At 29.8% G+C, this 26,756-nt stretch overlaps 1 protein-coding gene across 5 annotated transcripts; it reads left to right on the top strand.

Moving 5' to 3' along the window:
- Positions 1–3,366: 3,366 nt before the first annotated feature.
- Positions 3,367–10,540, top strand: LOC111275413 (uncharacterized). 5 transcript variants are annotated; one of them, XR_016333990.1, is made up of 10 exons: positions 3,367–3,562; positions 4,204–4,383; positions 4,482–4,557; positions 5,704–5,830; positions 5,946–6,057; positions 7,477–7,568; positions 7,679–7,748; positions 7,853–7,935; positions 9,149–9,386; positions 10,227–10,481. XR_016333990.1 is itself a non-coding variant. In XM_022860795.2 (9 exons), exons 1-9 carry the CDS (start codon positions 3,422–3,424, stop codon positions 9,243–9,245), a joined length of 978 nt encoding a protein of 325 aa, XP_022716530.1. In that variant the 5' UTR covers positions 3,367–3,421; the 3' UTR covers positions 9,246–10,540. The 5 variants fall into 5 exon arrangements, 2 of the variants coding, with proteins under 2 accessions (XP_022716530.1, XP_022716531.1); XR_016333989.1 differs by having other exon boundaries at positions 10,173–10,481; XR_016333991.1 differs by having other exon boundaries at positions 3,367–3,648.
- The last annotated feature ends 16,216 nt before the right edge of the window (positions 10,541–26,756 follow it).

Genomic DNA, 26,756 nt, shown 5'->3' with positions numbered 1-26,756 from the left:
AGGGTTCAATCTATTACATTACTTTTTAGAAGATTTAAGAACAATCGATAGCTCTGTTATCTTTTAATTTTTTAATTCTTAACTTGGAGGACATGGATGCATAATAGATATTCACTTTGACCTTTAATTACCTCTTTATTTATCATCTGAATAGAAAGATTAGCAAAAGCTTTTTCTATACTCATTATAAACTCCTCAATAATGGATTCTAGCATGTCAGGATAGATAGATCCTTTTAACCAAAAAGTGTAATAAATGTAAACGATAACCAATTTTTTTTACTCTAGTTCAAATCCCTTAAGGCTAATCATCTTTCTCTCTTTCTTAGCTTCTATTACTTTCTTTCTATCCAACCTAGTTGGCTTATATCTCAAACCAAACTTTTATTTGTCATCACCTATCATTGATGGCTTCTTAATCCCTTAAAGATCTTTTTCTAGCTCTAACCTAAGACACCAATCCTTTTCAATAATTTGCTTAACAATTATTTTAGTAGTTGTAAACAGTTGAGGAGAATATAATTTAGACCTTTCACTGACATAAGTAGCATTAACAAGCTTAAAGGCTTTATATAGGGATTCGACAGCCTTATCTATGGCCTCTGCATATGGAATGGTAATTGGCTTGATTACAAGCAAATCTTTTTCACCAAATACACACACAAGATGATCATTTATAAAAAAAACTTTATCTTCTAATGTAATAGGATGGCATAGTACTCGTTATGTGAATTCAAGACCTTTTCAACAGATAATTATATAATAGTGAAATGTCCATAACTTAAAATTTGATATCAAAGGTACAAGGACCAATTTGCAAAGGTATCTTAATTTTACCTACCACTTCTCTTCGAGCTCCGTTGAAAGCTTATAATATCATCTAACTGGTTTGCATATAAAAAATGTCAACTAGCAGTCTAATCAATGTCTACATAATCATGATATTGATTGAAAAACAATTATCGATGATAACTTTTGCCATGATATAATTCTTGCAATTAGTGGTGATGTGAAGAGCCTTGGTACTTCATCTACTTTTTGAAATAATCTCATCATTGTCATCATTAAAGGTTATGTAATTTGCAACCACCAAACTTTTAGTTAGATGATTGGCATCTTTAATAGATATATTATGAGAAACATAAACTTGATTTAAAATCTTGAATAAGCATTACAATGAGGCTTTAAATGTTAGCGGACATCATCACATAATGCTAGTTAGCATTTACTATCAATTTAGATAGTTTCATAAATAGAAGGATCAAAATATGATCATTTTAGATAATTAGGGATCCAATTAAAACTTTTAAAAATTGAAGACTAAAATAAAATTTAGGTCACAATTTAGTGACCACAAATACTATTAACCCATAAAAGTAAAGTTAAAAGTCCATGAGTAATTAAATTCTTACTTTATATGTACTATCATCTTTTGATTTCAATAACTATCTCAATGCGTAAAGGTTGTTTTAATGAGTTTGGGTTTAGAAATTAATTAGATATATAAGTTCATATTTTTATTTATGTGAATTAAGAGTTCTTTAAGAAATTTATATAATAAACAATGGTAAATTTTCAAAGATGTATTTTTTTTGTTTCATTTTATTTTAATTAATATTGCATATATAAAATAAGATTTATCTTCGATATGTTTTTGCTATATTATGCTTTTTTATTATTTTTGAGTTGATTTTAAGAGTAGTTAATAAGTTTTTGTCGTTTTAAAAAAAATTATTTTTACCACGTCTTTGTTTTTAGAATGGTAAATTCAAATGAAACATTTTTGGTAGGAAATATATGCAATTATTATAATTTAAAATTTATCATCTATAATTTATAATATATAAAGTACGGATTTAAAGAATATTTTGAATTGATAAAAATAAATATTTATATTCAATATATTTCTAAATTGTCACTTTAGATTCTTTTATTATATAAACAAAATTTATCCAATTTATAAAATAATAATTTTACTTCCATTTAAATACCTTCATTAAATAAATTTATTCGATAAATAAAAATGAGCAACAGTTTATATTTTTGTCAAAATTTTAAATTTACATTAACTTTAAAAATACTAAATTTTATACTAATATGTGCATGTAACAAACTTTACACGTTAATATGCACTATATATATAAATATATATTTGAAAGATTAACATGCATTATATTATTTTCAATTATTTATACAATATATAATTATATATTTAATATAATTATTATTTAAAATTTTTTTAGAAGTTTAATTTTATATTAATGTTAAAAATAATAAATTTTATATTAATTTAATATATTTTACCCACTAGACAAACTTTACATAGCAGTATTCATTTTATCAATTTCAAATATTTTTTAACTATCATATTAATTTTAAATATTTATACGATATACATATATATTCTATATATATTTCTATTTAAAAATAAACAATAAATATTCACTTGCATTGCACTTTATCATTTTCTACATATTCTATTTACCAAAATTATCTTAGAAATGATAAAATAATTCAAATTTAATAAATTTTGACTCACTTTAATCTAATAAAAGTAATTTTTTAAAATTAAAAGTCAAATCAAAAGTTAAACAGATATTTTTAAAAGTATTCGAATCAGGTTAAAGGTGAGATTTAAGATACTTTACCTCAGATATAAAAATATATATAATTTTATTATTTATTTAATTTTATATGTATGTGTTAATAAAATTATTATTTAATATCTTAATGTAATATATTAATTTAATAAAAATATTATATTTATATATAATTAAAATGTAATTTATATAAAAAATAATATTTTTATAAATATTATATTACATTAAAATCATTAAATTAATTTTAAGTTAGATTTACATTTGATGCATGTTATATATATATACACGTATATGTGTGCGTATGTGTGTTGTAACAAAATCGTGTATCAAAAATAATAATGCAATATATGATGTGGTCAAAATCGGATAGAACCTTTTAAAATTTTGGTTGAAGTAAAGTGAAAAAGATTTTACGTCAACTTAATCCCTTACCATCTTTAACCATGCAGTATACCAAGCAAAAAAACTAACTCCGTAATTTTTTTATAAAATTAAAAATATAAAAAAATTTCAATCATAATCAAATATTACATTTATATATAAAAAATTATTAAACCAATCAATAAAATTAAAATATAATTATATAAATTTATCATAAAATTAAATTAAATTCACAAAAAAATTCAAAATAAAACCTGTCACTAAATTAAAGCTTGACAACCCGACCCATTGCCGTACTCACCCGTGTAGCGCACCTGGCGAAAATCTAGCTCCCTTGTTCAACTTTTTCTCTATTATTTACCTTTTTTTTTTTTCATTATTATATCAATCATCGAGTCTTGATTTAAGGTTTCAGGTTTCTACTTTCTATCGGTTCTTGACATGGCGGGTGCTGGAATCCACCCTTATCACCAGCAGTGGCCGCCGGTACCAGCTCCTCCGCCCCCAGCAGCATCAGCAGCCGCTCCTCCACTGCCGCCTCCTGTCCACCATCCTCCTCCACCTGCTCCCTCTCATGATGAGGTCAACTCTTTATCAGTTGATCTCCATTTGCCTTTGTTTTTCCTTTTCAAGCCTTAGGTTTTAAGCCTGAATTGCATGATTTGATGGTAATCTAACCCTAATTATCTCTCTCTCTCTATGACTTTGCTTTAAGTACTGCAAATATGAGAGTTCCTTTTCTCTCTGCTTAGCTTTGTAGGTTCCATTGTTTCTCTTTCTAAAAGCATTTGTATATAGATGATTTACATGGATATTGGGCTTCCAGTTTGTACTTAATTTTTTCATTCAGAGAATTAAAATAATATTTTCTAATTAATAATTAAAAATTAATTTGTATGACTAACAACATATACTACTCCATGATTTTGTTTTTATAGGAAACAATTCTATATGAATGTGCATTACAACAGTTTAATTATTTGTTCCTGTTTTAGTGAAACGAATATTTTCTTTTGCTTTTTTAGCAACATTGGAAGAAGCAGAAAATAAGATGAAGTAAAAACAAAATAGAGCTTTGTTTTTTTGAAGATAAGTAGTTGTTCGACATTTATATGTGTGAGTACAAATGTTTGTAGAGCATGTTTTTGTGTTTTGCATGGACAAGTTCATTGCTATTTTCTTGGATATTGTAAAAATAATAGAAATATTTGTTCTGGATTCAGGTTCGAACTATCTTTATTACGGGTCTTCCCGAAGATGTCAAAGAGAGAGAGCTACAAAATTTACTGAGATGGCTTCCAGGTTATGAAGCTTCGCAGGTGAACTACAAGGGAGAAAAGCCAATGGGTTTTGCTCTCTTCTCAAGTGCACAATTTGCAATTGCTGCCAAAGATGCCCTTCAGGTAATATAAAATGATTACATTGGCGTTTTTTATTTACTCATCTGAGATATGTCATCCTGTTCTGAAGCACTAATTGTGTTTGATTCTGGGGGTATTAGGAAATGGTTTTTGATGCTGAGTCAAAGTCGGTATTGCACATAGAGATGGCCAAGAAGAATCTATTTGTGAAAAGAGGTGAGTCATCGTTAACACCTTGTTTCATGCCAGAGTGAAAAAGACTATGCGTGGTTATCAAGAAACATATGGACAGAAATTGTTTTAATCTGGAGATAAATTAATGAAAAATGTATAATTTGGTTCCAAATGATCCCGAAGTATGAAAGACAATTAGATGATGCTTCAAAGAACAGAAGAGGACTGTGAAAAGGAATATGAAGCAGCTATGAACAGAAGACAATTAAACAATTTATTTTTGGTATTACATGGAGAGGTTTTTTGTAATTTCACCGAGTTGGTGTCACATGACTCATGACACCAAACTCAGTTAGAGGTTTTATAATAGCCTAGATTTGTTGGCATTATATTGTAATATGATTAGATGTGGTTTCTTTTTAGCTTAATCATCGAATCTATGCTCCAACAAAGTTGAATATGAAGCAGCTATCCCCTCTTGGGAACATTAATTCAAAAGTTGGAAAACTTCCTTTTAGATAACATAATTTTTGCAATTGATAAATTTCTCTGTTTTCATTTCCTACCCTTTTACTTTGTTTTCCATATGGTAATGCATAGTGATATCATAAGTATTGACAAAAAAGAGCAAGAATGATGGAAATTGTCTCCAAATGGGAGGAAGAAGTTTTTCAGTTGTCACTCGTTTGAATTTTGATCTAGGCTCTTTCTTTTTGTTGTTGAAATTTGATTTTATTCATTAAGGGTCTGTACAGTTTGTAGTTTCCTGCGAAAGAGTTATAATGTCTTCTGAAATTTATTTTTCCCCTCAGGAATCCAATCTATAGTTGGCTGTTCTAGCTTATTATCTACATGCACATGAATAGTTTTTATTTTCAAAATTTCATATTGTAGTTACCAACACTCATTTACTACTGATTAATTATTTGCTTCCAGGATCCTGTAAGTTGTTCTTATTTTCAGAATCAAAATATAAACAATGGAACATCCTTCTACCTTGAGAAGCCTTTAAGATATAATGTTGGCCTTTGGTTATCCACCACTTCATGGTTGGAATGTGTTGTGTGTGGGTTTGTGGCGGGTGTAAGTGGGTGAGTGAAAGAGAGAGGCATAGTGATATGATAAAATTAAATTCAAATTGTGCCATAATTAAGATTGTAGTTTTATTTTGTGATATTTATTCTGTAGGAATTGTAGCAGATTCTAATGCATATGATCAAAGCAAACGTTTGCGAACTGCTGGCGATTATTCACACAGCGCTTATACAACTCCATCTCCATTTCACCCTCCTGCTCCTGTTTGGGGACCACATGGGTAAGAAGCTATGTCAGGATGTTGGATACTGCTATGATCAATGCTTAGTAGTAAAAGATTTCAGCTGTAGTTACAGCATTTCTTGTTAAGTTGAACATTTGTGTATTTGGCATAGGTATATGACTCCAACTCCTCCTCCATATGATCCGTATGGAGGTTATCCTGTCCCTCCTGTGCCAATGCCTACCCCTAGTCCTGTGCCTCCTAGCAGTTATGTGCCTGTTCAGGTAATTTCTATGTGCCACATGCCCTTTTCTCCCCTGGTTTAGTTCTTGTATCAATTTTTATCGGCTGTTTATTTCCTCTAAATTATGGAAATGGTGAGTTTTGACTATTTATTTAATAACAATTGACTCTGATGTAACAAAATACTAAGTTTTTTATCAGCTTATATATACCTGGATTTGGAATGAATTTCCACTGAAAAGTTGGCTTGTTGGACACTGGAGATATGACCCTTTTGCCCAATGCTTTTGTGGATAATTGTCAGTGAATGGGTCTTAATTTGCCAAAGACCTTGCAATTTATGAGGATGTTGTTCGTTCTTTCTGAGAAACCTAGATGCAGCATCAATCGTGTGTAGTTTTTTCTGGCAGTAGATGGAAACTACTTAAATATACATATTCACCATTATAGATCATTATGTATCAAAAGAACATTTAAAATTATAAAAAATACCTTTATGTAGCCTTGTTTCCTGTTTATTAATTTCTGACAGCTGGAAAGTTGGACTTCCATTGTTTGGTTTAGTGTGTTACTTGTGTCCATGTCTGCTACTCATCTGTTATTAAGTTTTCCTTACGGTTGTTTGGTATACGTGTAATATTTTCAAATATAAACAAATGATTTTGATTTTATTTTTCCACTATTTACTAGTTATTTTTCCCTACATGTTTTTTTTTCTTTTAAATCTCATATTTATTCAGTAGAACTCTTTTATCATTCTATCATCATTATATCGTATGTATTGGTAGACCAAGCAATTTTTTTCTGATCTAAGAAGATATTTTCTAGCATAAGTTTGCTTTGCATCTTGCAACGCTTAAAATTTTCATTGATGGGTAACAACCAAAGATGTATGTGTTTCTGCAAATACTGCATGGGCATGAAATATCTCCTTTGGGACTCCTCTAACCTGAAAATCTTTCCTTAGCCATGAGTTTGACTCCCATACCTTGCAACCTGCCATTTTTAATGTTTTAGAAAGAGAAGGAGATGGGGAGGAGGTCCATCTGTGGTTGTAATAAATGCATTAAGAATCTGTTTACTCTGTAGAATAGGTTGATAAACTTGCTGAGGTTCGGATCTCCATTTTCTGGAATTTTTTAGAGAAATGTTTTCTAAGAGAGGAACCTGCCTGAGGTGAACTTGAGCAAATACCTTTGCTGCTGTATGATAATTGTTTGATTGTGTATTAGGATAGTGTTTTGCTACAAGGACATCTTCTATAGCTGTTTGATTCTCTCAAGTTTCCATTCCTTGTTATAACTAGGGTATTCTTTTTTTTCATGGAGTTTGAAGTGGAATGGTTTTTTATTTTTTTCTATATAATGACACATCCAGCATTGGATTGTCATATGAGTAGCCAGGTAAATTTTACAGTTTCTCCATTATTCACTTTGTTTTTAACAATTTTTTGTTGGCAGAATACCAAAGATAACCCTCCTTGCAATACGTTATTTATTGGCAATCTTGGAGAGAATATTAATGAGGAAGAACTAGGGGGCCTATTCAGCGCGTAAGAATGTCCTAGCTCCCAGCTAGTTTCTGAGCTGTTTTATTTCTTGTGTGACCTTTGGGTTGCTCACTGATGACAGCCTTTATTTCGTACTTCTGCTTTACATGCAGGCAACCTGGTTTTAAACAAATGAAGATCCTGAGACAAGAAAGACATACTGTTTGCTTTATAGAGTTTGAAGTAAGTTTCTTATCTTAATCTACGTGGATGCAACCAGTTATTCATGGAATGAAATTTTCTTGGATTTTATTCATAACCTTAGAGTTTGTTTCCCCAACTTGCAGGATGTGAATACTGCAACCAATGTGCACCACAGTTTACAGGGTGCTGTGATCCCTAGTTCTGGTTCTGTTGGCATGCGAATACAGTATCCTTTGTGCATTTCATTGTGGCTTTACTGTTTTAAGTGTTCTTGTTTTCCTTCATTTCTTTTCTTTGTTATGTCAACTGTTACATTTATACTGGTGCTATTTTGATGTGCTATAATGTGTCTTGATTCTTGTACGTTACAATCCATCCAGACAGGTTGTCTACCTACTAATTACCCTTTTCATTGCTTCTTGTTATCTCAGTGTAGGTTAGAACATGACATTCCACAAACACCTCCTTTTTTCAGGAACAAGATATGTTTTCATTGGCAAATTTTGATTCAAAGAACTTCAATCTCTAAGAAGGGTGGGGGTGGGGAGAAAATTCTTTAGTTTTTTTTGGTCAGGAATGGAGCTATGGTTTGAAAGAAAAAGAAAGAGAGGAGGGCGGGGGGTGCAATTCTTAACTTAAGAAAACTGACAGTGTTATTTGATAGTTTTATATTTTAAAACAAATCTATTTTTTCAGAAAATAATATAAAATGTAACTTTTGAACTTTTAATTTTTTTCATAATTTCTTTATATTAATGTTATTACTCTTACTTTTATTCATTAATCTTTAATAATTGGATTATATGTTCTCCTTTATTTTGTTAATGTTTGTACTTCTGTATGCATTATTTTACAACATTAAAAAACATTCTTATGTATTGAAAATGCTATATTTTAATTACCTTTCTTGTGTGTCCCACGTATTCAAAACTAGTAATTATACTAATTATTTCATTAATAATATGCAAGATATAAGAAAATATATACTTACAAGAAATAACTCCTGAAAGAAAAAAAAATTAAAGAATATGAAAAATAAAGTATGAAATTTTTTTGGCCAGCACATATAATGTAAATATATAAGAATGTAATATAGCATAATGTAAATATAAAAATAGTTTTTCAGAAAGTAAAAGATGTGTGTGTGTGTGTGTGTGTGTGTGTGTGTGTGTGTGTGTGTGTATTAAAATACTCAAAAGACAATTTAAAAATTCTGAATGCCAGAGAGTAGAATTAGGAAAGTCAAGGGTGCCAAGTTAAACTAATTGAGAAAACTAAAAATTTCCATGGTACTAAATGAGAGGGCTTCATGGCTCTCGCTAGCCCCAGCTGGCACTGCAGGTCTATTTTGGTTACGTTATTAGCTTTGTTGCTTGTTTCACCTGTAACTTTACTATATAAATGCTTCTATGAACATTGTTTTCTTGACTCTATGATAGATACTCCAAGAATCCTTTCGGTAAAAGGAAGGACTCCAGTCATCCTGTTGCTTCCCCTGGTGCAAATGGGGCTCCACCACCTATGACTTACCAGTAGATCAAGGGGATGTTCTCTGTATTCTGTTCTCTGACAATCACAACTCTACATGCTAGGATGCATCTTGCAGCTTTTGCATGCATCCATGTCATTGCCACAATCAGCATTAGCATCTTCTCTTGTGTTTGAATGCACATAGTGGTATCATGAACACACCATTTGCTCATGTTATATCAATTTACCTAAGACATGCATTTGTCTGCAGCATTTGTTATGTCAGGTTAACTTTATAGGGTTTCAGATAATATAATTTAATATATGTAGAAGTAACGCATTATCTATAGTTTTGGTTAATTTGTGTGCTATTCCACCTCATATCGAACATTGACCATTCCTTGATACTGGACTACTGTAGTTCAATATTAGGTTCAACTGCGTCATGCAACATACATCTGGAGTTGATCCAAATACATTACATTACTAACATGAGATTAAAAGATGATCCTCAGTTGCATTTCATGGCATTATTTCAATTTAAAAAACGCTGAAAATCATACCATTTTTCATTCTAGACTTGGAATTGTTAGAACCATTGCCGTAGCCATACGCACATTTTGTTCCAGATTCATAGGCCCTATTTGTTCCGGTCAAGTGAAAAAATGATTGCCATGTTTTTAACATATTAGGGGTCTTCAAAGCATAATTATAGGACTAATTTTGGAAATATGTATGCCAGTATGATCCAAACACATTACATTCAGAAGAAAATCATGATTTTCATATCATACCACTGTTATGATCTGAAAATGTAGGAAGGCATACCATTGCACATTTATTATGAGGAAGAAATATAACCGTTACCATAGCCTTAGACACTGTTTATTCCATTGAAGTGAAAGGATGATGATCATCTTTTAAGCATTTAGGGTCTTCAAAGCATAATTAAGGAAGTATTAGAAGATTTATGTGGCTATGATATATATGCAGGATAAGCTACTCTGTTTGAGGTGAACAGTGCTTCAGCTGATATTTTTGTTTCAGGTAACCTTTTAGTGGTAGTCAAAAGTGAAAACATCCCCATGTGGATGTTGAGCTGACAGACACCTCTTAGGAATAAATGCTTGTTGGTGACAGCTACAACTGCATGTTTTTTATTGGCTCTCTATTTCTGGAGGAACTCTCTTTGGTCTTTTGTTTGATGCAGAAGATTAGTGCAGTGTAAGGGAAGAAATGAAAATGGTAAAAAAAAAAAAAACAGTTACTTGCTGCAGTGAATAAAAATTTTCTAACCATGGCTGACTGATTATTTTTAATCCATTGGTTATATATAATATAATATCTTTGGTCGTTTTAACTTGTAGGTTGTAGAGTTATTCAAGCTGTTCCATTTCTCCTAGCAACGCAGCTATTATTATAGTGTAGTATAGGAAGCCCATTTCTCATGGATTTTTCTAGGTTTAACTCGCTCTTTTGTTTTGGGTCACGTTTGTAGTTACATAACTGATATAATGTGCAAGCCTTGAAAGTCCAAGCAATTATGCATACATCCCAGATAAAATAATTTAATTATTAATTCTATAATTTGACTAAGCCACACGCTTCCGGCTCAGTGGTTTGCCTCTCCCCTAAGACAGAGGTTAATGTTGCTTGTTTGACCGTAAGCTGCCACATGCATCATCCTCCACTGTCAAATGCTCCCTTCAGTCCGTTGGTGTCAAGATCAGATCAGTTCAGTCCAGCCATGACTAGCTCTTTTCAGCGTCAAGACCAGCCACCCACGCCCAAGATCAGCAACTTCCTCTCCTTTTCGCCTTTGACCTCCTTATGTGTCCTCCCCCCCCCCCCCCCCCCCCCTTTCAATTTCCCAAACAGATCCAGCCTTGACTACCTTTCTTGGGTTTTAAGCTCCAATCATTGTAGTTCTTTTGCCACCATCTGCCATTTCTCCACTTTGATCTTTTGACTTCATTATTCTTACACTCCTTAGTCGGTATTAGACAAATTTTGTTTTCAAACTTTTTACTCAAAATTAACATATATTTGAATATTATGATTATTTGTTCTGGCTATTTATGATTTTCTTTTGGGTTCTTTTATGGTGTATATAAATCATGGGAAGTTGTTAATCTTAATGATAATGAGAAATTCATGCATTGCCTTGAATATCAAAAGAAGATAATGAAAAATGTATAGTTCAATTAGCATACTAAGATCATGATAATGAGAATTTATGGATGGGTTTGGCATGATTGTTTGAAATGCTTTATGAGTTTGTTTTTAATATTAAAAGTTTAGCTTTACTTTTATTTAGTGTCTTATTTTTTTTTAAATCCGAAAAGTGAGATGGTGAAAATTAAAAAAAAAAAAAAATTTATTAGAAATTTTTAATAATTAGTGTAATGAAAAAATTATTATTAAAAAAATTATAAATTTTAAAATTAATAAAAAAAAGTTAATTTTATTATTTCGATCTTTTCTTATAAATTTAAAATTCATTTTTTTAATAAATATTTTTTCTTGATATCGATTATCAGTGGATTTGAATTTAAATTTTGGCATTTGTAACATTTTTTTTTTATTTTCGAATTTCATAGTGTGGTTTCTTTTATTAAAAAGTATAGATGATAAGAAAAACAAATATTAAGATTTTTTCAGTTATTGGTTTAAAGAAATAAAAATTAATTATTAAGTTTTTAAAAAGTATATTAATTATTAAGTTTAGAAAAAAAAAAGATGTGGATTAAAAAAATGTCTGTGGTATATCATTTAATCCACGTTTGCATTTTTTCAAATTTAATTCAATTAAAATGCCACATTATTTTAGTCAATGAATATTTAAATAAGTCAAACATCAGTATTTTTAATGAAAAAAGGGATAGAATTAGCGGTTAGATTATATTTATTAGAATTAGGATGAGATTAAAATTATTAAATCAAAAAAATATAAAAATTAAATTTATTAAATTTCAAATTTTGACACAGTAGAGAAACTTCTTATATAATTTAACTGACCATAAATGGTGATGCAAAAGTTTCATTTTGAACCTTTTGACAAAATGGCAATTTGGCTCTCTAAATTCTATCTGCAACTCCGTATTTATTTCACTGTAGAATTATTTCACCGACCGTACTTTTTAATCTTCCTGAGCCACCTTCTTGCAACATCACCATCAGTCACTGCAGTTAATTTTCAGGGGTCTGCTTCAATCTTCCATTTTGCCGCTTCCAGCTCATTTCGTTTTAGTGGTTTGCAAACTTCTTTACCCTAGCTAAAAGAACCCTCGACGGTTTCTCTAAGGGGAAAATAAAAAAGGACAATGCAAAAAGGCAATAGAAGAGGAGAGGAACCAATATTACAAGAAACATAAGGTAGTGTGAAAAACGGTTTTTGTACTTGAGAATTGCCAATTCATGATGATGTCAAGCGTGAAACTTTTGACTCATCTATTCAGATAGTAAGCATTTAAATTTAATTTATAAAAAACGTTTGACTCATCTATTCGAAAGCGTGAAGCTTTTTAACTCATCTATTCGAAAACGTTTCCTCACTTGATAGACAAGAAAAGACAAATTATCAGATAGCCTACAAATCTGGCTCTAATACCATGAAACAAAAAATATCTTAGTCTGAAGAATGCAACAGTAAATGCAACTACTTTATTCATAATCGGAGTACAATTTGTAAACTAAAACAGTTGAAAAATATCAGTTATCCATGACCACCATTACCTCCAACAAATAGATCAGTATCTACTCCTAAGTGGACCATGATGTCCTCCTAAAAAATCTCTTAACAGTCTTGATTTTATCAAATCTAAATGACTTCTACTCTAATAGAATCAAATGCATCAACCTGAGCACAACTAAAGTAAAAACCAGCAAAGTATGCACTAAACTTTAACATATATTAATCTAATGCATGCAAAATTGTAAATTAACGTTAAGTCTTTTATTGAGATTAGCAACATTTATTGGAGATTACTCTATGAGTAATAATTAAAGTCTCCATTATCTTCCAACTTAATCTACAAAAACATTAATGTTAAGAAACCTTGACTCTTATTTCAAATGATAAAAAGCTATAAAATGATTTGAGGTTTAGTTGCTTCAATTAATAAGACGATAGCAATCACTTGCACAAATTGGTCACAAATTAATAATTAACAGATCATCCTATTTTTTATTTAGATATAAAGTGTTTATTTTAAGTCCATAAAATTTTGATCTTGTTGGTATAATTGATTACAAGTGCAAAGGACAAGCCTTAAAAAGAGAAGATCCTTTAAGCTTTCAATGGAAATTTGGTTCTTAAATTGTTGTGGTCTTATTTTCTAGAATTTTATTTTATTAATTGTGTAAAAGTGAAATGAAGATGGTTTAAAAAGAGATGGTACTTTAAGGTTTCAATGAAATTTTTGTTCTTAAATTGTTGAACTATCACAAAAAATCATGTTTCATTCAAGTTATTTAAGAACAGCACCCTTGATCGAGATTTGGAATCATGTAAAATTACCTCCCTAAAACCAAACTCCTTTTTCCCTCTTCTGCTTCTTTGAAGTAGCAAATTAGTAGCGCTATGATGTTATGGTATCTGTTAATAGTTTAATGTGCCATACAATTTCTCTTTTTTTTGTATGATGCTAATTATTTGATTGTACAATTATTTGTTGATGTTGATAGAATAATAACGAAACATGTATTTACGATTACTCACAACTGAGTGAATTTTAGATTTCAAGGGCAGAAATATAATGTCTTTTATTATTTATATGAAATGTTAGTATAATTTGAAGTATTAAATCAACTTTTTTTCATTGTTTATTGTTCATTTTCCGATCATAATGTTAGACCTAGCTGATTCATTAAGATGGGTTTATTTTTCTTGATATTGGTATTTTACTTTAAAATTTTATTAGGTACCTTTAGTAAGATATCCTCTTTACACGGTCATTGATGTCACTGTTTTCTTTTGGCTTAAATATGAAATTTAACTATCAAGTGCAGAATTTTTTAGTTGTCATTTTTTAAAGTCAAATTAATTGGGCTTCATCTTTCGTTAGCTATAGATTGAAGGGCCATGTCTCTAGACACTTTGCTATTGTGCATTTGAGTCTAAGATTGTTCATTATCCTTTTGAATTTGCATGTAAACATGCACTTTGATCTCGGGACTATGAAACTAAATAGTTTGATATTCATTATGTTTTGTTATATGTCTTTGATTAATTATGTTAAACTAAAATTTAAGTTGTGAAACACCCAAGATAGTATTGTATGATTTTTTGTTTGAATGGAAACTTTGTGACTATAACTTGCTGATTATGTCTCTAACAAGTGTTGCAATGCAAATCAATGTCACTGTTAAAATTTTAACTTGTTTAAGGTGATTTAAATTGATATTCAGCTTTGTTTTTTACTCAGAATTTGAAGATTGATAAGATTATTGGCAATTACATGTGTGGAATGATTATTTATGAGTTGTTTAAATAAATTAAGGCAGATTTATTAATAAATAAATAAATAAATAATCACTTCATCTCATATGTTTAACATATTAGTATGAAATGTAAATTTCATCCGTGTTTTTACTTCCCCTTATATCTTAAACGTTTATATACATATCATTTCCCATTTTTTACCCTTTCCTTTTTTTTTTTTTAAGTTTTAAGTCTTTTTTTTTTGTTGTCTATTCACTACAAGAAAATGGCATTTTAGCGCCAAATTTGTAGCAGCCATTCACTTACAAAAGCTGCTAGCTTCTGTGTTTTTATAAAACTTAAAACGTTTATTATCAAAACGTCACTAAATATTCAAAGAGCGGTGTTGTTACTTATAAATGCCACTCAAGACTTGTTATCAGCGGCGTTTCTCGACTAAAACGCCTTGAATAATCCTACCTTAAAAAATTCAGTGAATACTAAAGGCGTATTTTTGACAGACAACGCCTTCAATAATCACTTTAAAAAATTGTATAAGATTATTAAAGGTGTTTTATACAAGAAACACCTTTAATAATTGACCAAAGTTTTTCATAGGCTTATTGAAGTCGTTTTTGTTTAAAAACACATTCAATAAATATCATATCAAAATGTTTGAATCGTACGGATGTTAACCATAAGGTTATAAATTCGATCCTCCCTTTAGCCTTTTTTGGATTTTTGCAGAGATTATTTATAATTGATTATTGTAAGCATTTTCTTCGAAAAAACACCTTCATCAATTGCTTTAAAAATTTTTGCATAGATTATTGAAGGTATTTTTCTTAGAGAAACGCCCTTAATAATCCATAGAAAAAATATGAGCCGATTCTTGAAAGCGTTTTTAGCCGAACTCGCCTTCTATACTCCAATCAATAAAATTTTGTTGTGATTGTTAAATGCGATTTTGGTAAAAAAACATCATTAATAATCCATAGGCAACAGTTTGAACGGAAGGTTGAAGGCGTTTTTTGGAGAAAAACGCCTTTAATATTCAAGACGATAAATTTTAATGGTTGGATTATTAAAGGTGGTTATATCCAAAAACGCCTTCAATAACATTTTGTTAGGGATTATTCAAGGCGTTTCCCTTAGGAAAATGCCATTTATAATCCATTTGATTAATTTTTAATTGGTATTATTGAAGGCGTGTTTTTGCTCAAAACGCCTTTAATATTCCACACAAATTTTTGGTCGGATTATTGAAGATGGTTTTGGTAAAAAATCGCTATCAATATTCCAGACGATAAATTTTTATGGTCAGGTTATTGAAGGTGATTATATCCAGAAATGCCTTTAATAACATTTTGTTAAGGTTTATTCAAGGTGTCACCTGTAGGGAAACGCGCTTCATAATTCATATTTGTAATTTTCAGTTGGTATTATTGAAGGCGTTTTTTTTGAAACACCTTCAATAATCCATACAAAAAAGGCACGATGGATTCTTGAAGATATTTTTTTTTTCTCAAAACGCCTTTAATACTCCACACAAATAGTTTTTGGAGTGATTATTGAAGGCGGTTTTGGTTAAATACGCCTTCAAAATTTTTTGTTAGAGGTGACTCAAAATGTTTTCTTGCTAAAAATGCCTTCATTAATCCCATAAAAAATATATTTGATATTGTATATGTCAAATCAATTATAGGTTTATACCCAGAAAACATTTGCTGTCAGTTGTATATTAATGCCCACAAAATATTTAGTTTTTATATGTGATACTACGAATTACATTTTAGAATTTACATAATGAACATTGTTGTATTTCAATAAATTGACATACATTCAAAATTAAAACTGATAACGTTGCTTTATTAATAAACTTTTCAGAAATATTCATACTCAATAATTTATTAAATACACATAGTGTATTCATATTAAGTATAACAATAATATTAAACCAATACCCCGATGTACAAACTTAAAGTTTCCATTCAACATGGTATTTTCAAAACATTATAACAATTTGTTCCTTATATATTTACATTCAACCAACAATGTCTAATCTGAAGGTTTATCAATATTGATAAATGATAATACATAATCATACCATTCTTTACGGACTTCATCCAGTTCCTCTTCCGTGAAGCTTTTTTTACTCTCCCACTAAAAAAAATTAGAAGTAAATGCTAAGAAATGAAAACATAATGTACCTTTTTATTTTTTTGAAGATATAACAAGTTTATGAAATTTATACTAATATTGAATGGTGTGATCATAAAATCATGTAACACTATCTTCCGTATAAAACGAAGGATATAATATCCACATTAAGTATTACCGAGTTGATGAGGTATTTGAAAATTAATACTTGAGTGGGTTTTAGAAATATTTATCTACACAAACTCAGCATAAAAGAATATATTTCACATTTACTGGTAATAACACCCATTTTGATTTTTTTATCTTCTTATTGAATGCAGATATTACCCTAAATTGAAAAAAAATTACTTAATACATAAATAAAATTACTTATGAAGAAACAGAAGATATATAATATAATAAAGTGTAATACCTATTTATAAAAGTTTCAATATCAGTGTTAGGCATCGTCGTTGGATTAATTGAATTAAGTAAGTAAGGTGTTAAGAATTTAGTGTCAATCACAACAAGCACCTAATGATGACTGCAAAATAATAACAATAATATACTCAAATTACACATCAGATCAGATTTTGGTAAGGTTGGAGTAATTATGTTTGAAATATAGCTTATTGCGCATATACGGGAGCAAATAATAATCAGCCGGTGTTTTCATGCATAGGATCACATGATTAGCACAATAAGTGATTGTCCCACTTTGCTCACTTATGAAGTTTGGGTTAATGAATTGAAATCTGTTGGTCCATTGTCTCTTCTTGAGCTCTCTATATAGGAAATTGCATGATAACAATCAACATTGTTAGTTAGTATTACACCCTAATATAAATTACTACATATTGAATGTGCATATTTGTATTAATAAGCTAACCTCATATAAGTAACGATCTCAGCAGCTGATAATTCGTCCAGTTCACAAAATTCTTTAACCTCCTCCACACCAATGAAAGAAAATGATGGTTTATCAAATAACCCTTCATCAGACTCAATGGTTATGAAGTTTCCTTCGAAATAATGCTTCAACAAATATTTGGATAACTCATCTATGAAAGTCTGAGCAAAGGTCATACTGTGAGTCCGAATATCCTGCTACAATATTTAATGAAATATAAGTATTAAAACCAAATCAATCAATATAATAAACAAATTAATATTAAAATTATAAACAATATCATTCTTTTTGGGTGGTAGCGGAGGATGGGTTCGCTTCTTTACTTGCAACGAAAGCTTTTCGTATGGGGACGATGCTGTCAGACCAATGAACTGGCATGTTATGTTGCATTGCTGCCAACATGGACTCCAAAGCAATAAGTCTTTATTGTTGGTCATTGAGGCATTGCTCTTGGTCATCAATTCATTGCTGTTGTTGCTCAATGATTGTTTTATTATGCATTTCTCATTCGTGAGATTTTTTGTTGATTACCAAAAAACTTAGATGGTAAGACAAATTTACCAATCCCACGAACCTGACCAGGCCTTTTTTTAACGTCTAATGCTAAAGACAAAAGATCTTCACCATACTAAGTTGCCAGTTCACCTGATTGAACTTTGGTAGCATAATCATCCTAAAAGACAATAATAACATAGGCTGTAACAACAAATCTATACAAGCTCGTAAACACTCATGCATACAACCATAATACCAATCACACATTATATTAAAAAAAATAATTATACATACAATCTTTTTTACCATTTCCTTGGTTGTTTTATCTGCAAAGGATCACTCTTTTCGTAAATGTCCTTAATTTTTAGACATCCCATTTGGAAACTTCTGTGTCAGAGTTCATTGATTCCTATTAAATTATCACAATAAAAAAATCAAAATGTATGAAATAAACGTTCATAAATATTCATTAATGAGTATAAAACAAGTGTGTGAATACATAAAAGTTAATACTTCACATTTGCATATCTCTTTCTTACTGTCCGATGGTGATATTGTTGTTTGGCCTGAATGTCCCGTTGCTGTTATTTGATTTTCGATAAAATCAAGAAATTACGTCAATTACATATGAAGATCAAAGGTTATATTGCATAAAGACTTATAAACAATTTTTTTGGTAATGGGTTTGCTTACTGAGAAATCTTCTGAAAGTCGATATTGAATAAAATTTATTCAATCTTCAACACTTATCACATTTATTTATGCCGCAAGTAGAACAACCAATACATCACCTTTACCTGTCAGCGGTAAAATATATTGGGTCATCAATATACTTTTAAAGTCCCTAAATACTTTTCTAGCAGATTGCAACACAATCTTTTTATAGTTATTTGGGATGTCGAACCGTTCCTAAATAAGTTAACACAATTAGTATGAACACATTGAATTTCAATGTTATGATCATTTAATAAATTTTACGAAATAGTTGAATAAACATACTACAACCAATTGCCATAAATCATCCTTTAGCTCATCAGGAACTCGTCACCAATCGGTGTACGTAATGAAAACCCTACGACGGATGATGGCTCTAATATGAGTAGCCACCTTAGCAACTCTTTTAGATACAGACTGCTCACTTTGATTGAAGTTAACATGAATTTTTGTATCACTAATTTTTATTTGTTTATTTGGGCTCATTTTTTTTCTTTTTTGGCCTATAGCAATGTCTTGTGCATATTTATTAGAAGGAGAATGATGTTGTTCGGAGTCCATGATACCTGTAATATTGATCATAATTATACGAGTTACACAATATGATCGTCTAAATTTAACACTATACTTTATTAAATACAACTAATATCATACTACGTACAGAAACACCATTCACCACACCAATCAACAATGTGGTCAGACATACCCTTAAGCAAACCACTCAAAAAGATCATTCAACAAACCATTCAGCATACAATTCAGGCCCCTAATATCATACAAAACCATTCAACAAAACAATATCAGAAAATAAGGTTCAGCAAATCATTCAGCATATGATTCAGCCCCTCAATATCATACAATACCATTCAGCAATACAATATCATACAACAAGGTTCAGCAAACCATTCAGCATACGATTCAGCCCTCAAATATCATACAATACCATTCAGCAAAAAAATATTAGACAACAAAGTTTAGCAAATCATAATATTTAAGACGTACCACATAGAAACAGCATACATATAATGAAAGTTGCTTGGACGACTATGTTTATGGTGAAGTTAATGAAAATATATAAATGCATATGTAAATATTAAGGAACCGAAAAAAAAATTCTCTATCAAATATTATAAATAATACAGTAAAGTAAAAAAAATAAAAAATAACTTACCGATAAAAAGAGAGGTGCGCACCGTTGATTTGTTAAAGGTCGTTGGCGATGATAAGGATAAAGAACCAATGGTCTGACAAAAATGTGTTTAAGGGTCAGGTTTGGATGAATAATGTAGCTTTTAATCGTTATGTGTACTAACAGTTTGTGATACCGAAGTTCAAGGCAAGGAAATGAATATATAAATTATTATTAAAGGTATTTTTCTAAAAACAACGCCTTCAATAAGCCCTTTAAAATTTTATTAGAGATTATTGTATGCATTACAAAATACGCCTTTAGTAATCAAAAAATTAATTGTCCAACGAAACTATTCAAGGCGCTTATATTCACAAAATGCCTTTGATAATTTTTAAAAATTATTAAAGGCGTTTTGAGTAGAAAATCGCCTTCACTGATATGCCCATGATAATGATGAAGAAAATTATTGATAACGTATTATATAGAAAATGCCTTCAATAATTATGGACGTTAAAGGTTTTTAATAAATTATTGAAGGCGTTTTATAATAAAAGACACCTTTAATAACCACAAAAAATTTTATTGAAGGCATTTTATTATAGAAAACGCCTTTAATAATCCCAACAAATTCTACAAGGAAATTATTGAAGGCGTTTATAATCAAGAAACGCTTTCAATTTTTATGAAGATTTTTTAAAAAGAATTATTGAAGGCGTTTGTTAGTAGAAGACGTCGTTAATAATTCCAAAATATTTTTTTGAGGAAAATTATTGAAGGCGTGTGTTATTAACAAATGCCTTCAGTAATTAAGTACTAAGTTTAAATGAATTAGTTAAGGTATTTTTTTTAGAATAAACGCCTTCAATATTTATGTAGATAATTTAAATAGAATTATGGAAGGTCTTTGTCAGTAGAAGACACTTTTAGTACTACAAAATTTCTTAGAGGGAAATTATTGAAGGCGGTGTTATGGAATAAACACCTTCACTAACCGTTATAAATTTTAATTCTTGATTATTGAAGGCATTTTTCACTAGAAGACACCATTACTAATGCTAATAATTTTAATTAAAAAGTGTTCAATGCGTTTGTTATTAAAATAAAACAAAAGCTTCTAGTAATGGCATTTTCTACAATAAATGCCTTCACTATTTTGAGCAATGGAATATTGAAGGTGTTTTACAGCAGAAAATGCCTTCAATAAATTGATTCAAAAATTTTTTACGAATTAGTCAAGGTATTTTTCTGGAATAAAAGCCTTTAATAGAAGGACATTATTGAAGGTGTTTAACAGTCAAATACGTCTTTACAAATCCTAACAAATTTTATAAGAAAATTATTGAAGGCGTTTATAATCAAGAAATGCCTTCAATTTTTATGAAGATTTTTTAAAAGGAATTATTGAAGGCGTTTGTCAGTAGAAGATGCCTTCAATAATTCTAAAATATTTTTTAGAGAGAAATTATTGAAGGCGTGTGTTATTAACAAACACCTTCAGTAATTAAGTACTAAGTTTAAATGAATTGTAAAGGCATTTTTCTGGAGTAAATGCCTTCAATATTTATGTAGATAATTTAAATGAAATTATTGAAGGCCTTTGTCAGTAGAAGATGCTTTTAGTACTACCTAAATTTCTTAGAGGAAAATCATTGAAGACGGTGTTATGGAATAAACACCTTCACTAACCGTTACAAATTTTAAGTTCTCGATTATTGAAGGCATTTTTCGCTAAAAGATGCCATTACTAATACCAATAATTTTAATTAGAAATTGTTCAATGCGTTTGTAATTAAAATAAAATAAAAGCTTTTAGTAATGGCATTTTTTTACAATAAATGGCTTCACTATTTTGAGCAATGGAATATTGAAGGTATTTTGCAGTAGAAGACGACTTCAATAAATTGATTCTAAAATTTTCTACGAATTAGTCAATGCATTTTTCTAGAATAAAAACCTTCAATAGAAGGACATTATTGAAGGTGTTTAACAGTCAAAGACGCATTTACTAATCCCAATAAATTCTATAATGAAATTATTAAAGGCATTTATAATCAAGAAATGCCTTCAATTTTTATGAAGATAATTTAAAAGGAATTATTGAAGGCATTTGTCAGTAGAAAATACCTTTAATAATTCTAAAATATTTTTTAGAGTGAAATTATTGAAGGCGTGTTATTAACAAATGGCTTCAGTAATTAAGTACAAGTTTAAATGAATTAGAAAAGGTATTTTTCTGGAATAAACGCCTTCTATATTGGCGGTGTTTTTCAGTAGAAGACGCCATTAATAATTCCAAAATTTATAAAAGGCGTTTATTTTTAAAAAATGCCTTCAATATTTATGTTGATAATTTAAATGGAATTATTAAAGGCCTTTGTCAGTAGGAAAATTATTTAGAGGAAAATTATTGAAGGTGATTTTTTGGAATAAACGCCTTTATTAACTATTACAAATTTTAAGTTCTCGATTATTGAAGGCATTTTTTGCTAGAAGATGCCTTTAATAATCCCAAACAATTTTTAAAAAGAAATTATTGAAGGTATTTTTTTATAAAAAATCGCATTCATTGATATTGTAAGAAAATGAAGGAGTTATTGAAGGCGTATTATGTAAAAATCGCCTTCACTAAATATTTAAAAAATTTAGGTGAAATTAATGATGATATTTTTTGTGGTGTAAATGCCTTTAATAATCTCAAATAATTCTACTACGCCTCTATTGAATGTGCCTATAATATATTCAAAAAATATTTATGATGGAATTATAGTAGCCGTTTTGGTTAGTAAACACCTTTCATAATCATGTTCAATAAAAATATTCCCAAACTTAGTGTATCCAATCACTAACTTCAAGCTTCATCTTTATTATTATACTATTTCTCTTTCCAGACCAAGTACAATTTACTTTTCATTTCCTTCAGCTTTTAGTATTCGAGCATTGTCTTTTAGAACCTTATTTTCACTATTCATTACTTATTTAATTTAGCTTTTACTTCAATCGACTATTCCTTCAGCTTTTGCAATTCGTGATTTTTTTAGTGTAAATAATTTTCTCTAAAAACCACCTTATTTCACTTTATTTCAACCCCAACTATAAATATTTTTGAGTACTGTCTACGTTAACAGCAGAGTTTTAACATTCATAATATCTGGTAATTGATAAATTACTTCACAACAAGGAGTTCTCGTTTTATGTAAGTGCTGGTCTTGTTATTATCTTTTGTTTAAAACATAGTAAACCTAAGTATTGTACATGATCATTTTCATATAAATTATTTATATACATTTGGTCTGATAATGTAGCAAGTTCTAAATGGATAAGAGTTGGATGTAAAAGTCAAGATTAAGTCAAAGTATAGAGATTGAGTGAAAAATTTTCTTAATTTTGCATTTGAGAATACAAAAGAAGATAATATGATATTATGCCCATGTGTGAAGTGTGCTAATATCGAGTGGCAAATCCGTCAAGTTATTTTTGAACATTTAATTTATATTAGATTTCTTTCAAGATATGTTAATTGATATTTTCATGGAGAGTCTATACTGTCAAAGTCTTCTACTAGAGTTTCTTCAACTTCAAGGGCTCTCTAACACTAACATGATCTTTTTATAGTAGATGACATTAAAGGCATGTTACGAGATGCTTTTAACATTCATAACCAATATTTTTGTAATCTTTCTCCCCAAAATGAAAGATTTAATTAGTCCAATGTTGAAATGCATGAATTTGGTGAACCTGATATAGGTGTACACGACCAACAACCTAGAAAAGAAGCATTAAAGTTTTATAGGTTGCTTGAAAATATGAATGAAGAACTTTTTAAAGGATCAAAGCATTCAAAGTTATCTTTTTGTGTTCATCTTTTTCACTTGAAATGCTTATGTGGATGGACAGAAAACTCTTTGACTTTATTATTAGAGTTTATAAAAGAAATGTTTCCCTTTACAAAAATCCCTGAATCTTGTAAGCAATTAAAGAAGATGATAAAGGATTTAGGTCTCGGATATGAGAAAATTCATAACTGTCCCAATGATTGCATGTTGTATTGAGAGGATAGAAAAAATCAAGAATCTTGTCATTTGTGTGGTATTTCTTGTTGGGTGAACAAAAATCTCGATGAAAGGTTGAATGAGGATGGTGATAAGGTATGTGTTAAAAAAAAGCCTGTTAAGGTTTTACGTTATTTTTCATTAATACTAAGACTTCAACAACTTTTCATGTCTTCCAAAACTGCAGATTCAATGGAGTGGCATCATAAAAAGTGGATGGATGATAGATCATTGAGGCATCCTGCAGATTCATTAGCATGAAAATCATTTCAATTTAAGTTTTTAAACTTTGCATCTGATTCTCAAATGTTATGCGTGGACTAACATCTGATGGATTCAACCCATTCAAAATGATGAGTACTTCTTATAGTACTTGGTCAGTTGTATTGATTCCTTATAATTTACCACCATGGATTGCTATGAAACAACAATCATTTATATTGTCTATGATAATTCTTGGAGAAAAAAGTTTGGGTAATGATATAGACATATACTTATAACCTCTTATTAAAGAGTTAAAGCAATTATGAAAAGAAGTTGACACCTATGATGCATCAAAAGAAGAGAACTTCAATATGCGTGCTACTTTATTATGGACTATCAATGATTTTTCCATTTATGCGAATTTATCTGGATGGAGTACAAAAAGTCATTATGCTTATCTATGTTGTGCTACACAGACATGTTTGACGTGGTTACCTAATGGTAGAAAGTTCTATTATATGGGATATCGTCGATGTTTAGATGATAATCATCGATTTAGATTTTAAAAAGATCTCTTTGATGGAACTGAAGAATTAAGGATATCACATTTACCTATTAGTAGGTTTAATATCTTGTCAAAGTTAAAATATATCAATTTCACTTATGAAAAATAACTCCATCAAGAAAAAGAGTGAGTGACATCTTTGAAGGTGTATGGCCTCGTATTACGCAAGTTGGTGATACTCATACTCAAGTTGGTGATCTTGATGTTCAAAGTGATGAAAAAGACGATGAAGCAGATGACCCCAATAAGTCTGAGTTATGAAAAAAAGTATCTTTTTTGAATTACCTTATTAGGAATATAATTTATTATGCCATAACCTTGATTTGATGCATATAAGGAAGAATGTTTGCAAAAATTTTATTGGGATAATTCTCAATATGAATAGAAGATCCAATGATGACTTAAAGAGTCGGCTTGACCTAGTTAATATAGGGATTCACCTAGACCTTCATCCGAAGTTACTTTCTAATGGCAAATATCGATTACCTGTTACTTGTTTTGAGATTTCTAAAGCTAAAAAAGATATGTTTTGCAAGGTTTTAAAAAATGTCAAAGTTTCAGATGGCTATGCGTCAAATATATCGAGATGTGTGAATCTGAATGAGTAAAAACTTTTTTCATTGAAGTCACATGATTATCACATTTTGATGCAAGACTTACTTTCAATTGCTTTACGTTCATCAATGTCAAACCAAGTCACTTCTATGGTAATTGAATTGAGTAATATATTTAAATCTCTATGTCATAAATATATGAATGTGAAAAAGCTTGACAAACTTCAAGATCGAGTTTGACAAACTTTAAGATCGAGTCGCGATTATTTTATGCTATTTAGAGAAGATCTTTCCTTTAAACTTCTTCACTATTATGATGCATTTGGTTATCCACCTTCCATATGAAGCAAAAGTCAGTGGGCCAGTTTATTATCGATGAATGTATCCTATTGAAATGTATTATTTATTAATAGATTGATTAATTTTTTATTGATGATCAAGCCACTCTACTTAAAATAACATATGATTAATGTTTTATGCTATAGCTTTTTAGGCAGGTTAAAGTCTTATTATCGTAACAAACACTATCGAAAGGTTCATTGCTGAAGGATATTTAGCAGAAGAGTGTATGACATTTTGTTCTCATTATTTGGAAGATGTTGGAACAAGATTTAATAGACCATCAAGAAATGTTGGTATGCAATATACAAACTCTGCCTACAATTATCTTTTTTAAAGTTTTCGACAACTAATTGGCAAAGTTGAATTGGTGGAGTTAGATGATAAATCTTGAGCACAAGCATATCGATATGTTCTATTTCATCATGACTCAATTGAATCGTTTCACACATAAGTTTTTTAGCATATAAATTATTCATTACATTAAGCATAATTTATTATCTTTTAATTTTTTTTGTTAATACTTTATCATGATGCTTTATAGTGAGTATAGAAATAATTTGAGAGATCATGCACATTATTGACGATCAAACCCTCGAAAGCTTGATAAGTTATTTGTTGAAAACTTTCATGAATGGTTAGGAGCAACTGTAAGTAATGCCATATTTCCCATTATAAAAAATTTACATATAATACTTACGGTATAAATAACATTAATAACATATATATATTTATTCCATTTTTATAGGTTTGGAGTGGAAGGCTTATTAGTGAAGAGATGAAATGTCTTTTACATGGTCCGAATTGGATTATGAAATGATACAAAAGTTTCATCATCAATGGATTTAGATTTCACACTAAATCCTGTGAGAAATTTAGAAGTACACAAAATTCAGGCATTGTGTGACTTCATCAACTACTAGCTATGCTAGTGCTAGGGACACAAACCCTTTAGAGAAAAATGTTGACTATTATGACATGATTAATGACATGATTAATGACATCATTGAGTTGGATTATTATGGCAAGTGAAAAGTTATCTTATTTCGATGTG

The sequence above is a fragment of the Durio zibethinus genome, chromosome 26 (assembly GCF_047325235.1).
Source record: "Durio zibethinus cultivar Kanyao isolate XHJ-2024 chromosome 26, ASM4732523v1, whole genome shotgun sequence".
Taxonomy (NCBI): Eukaryota; Viridiplantae; Streptophyta; class Magnoliopsida; order Malvales; family Malvaceae; genus Durio; species Durio zibethinus.
The sequence above is the reverse complement of the archived record's forward strand: the minus strand, read 5'-3'. Positions and strand labels throughout refer to the sequence as shown.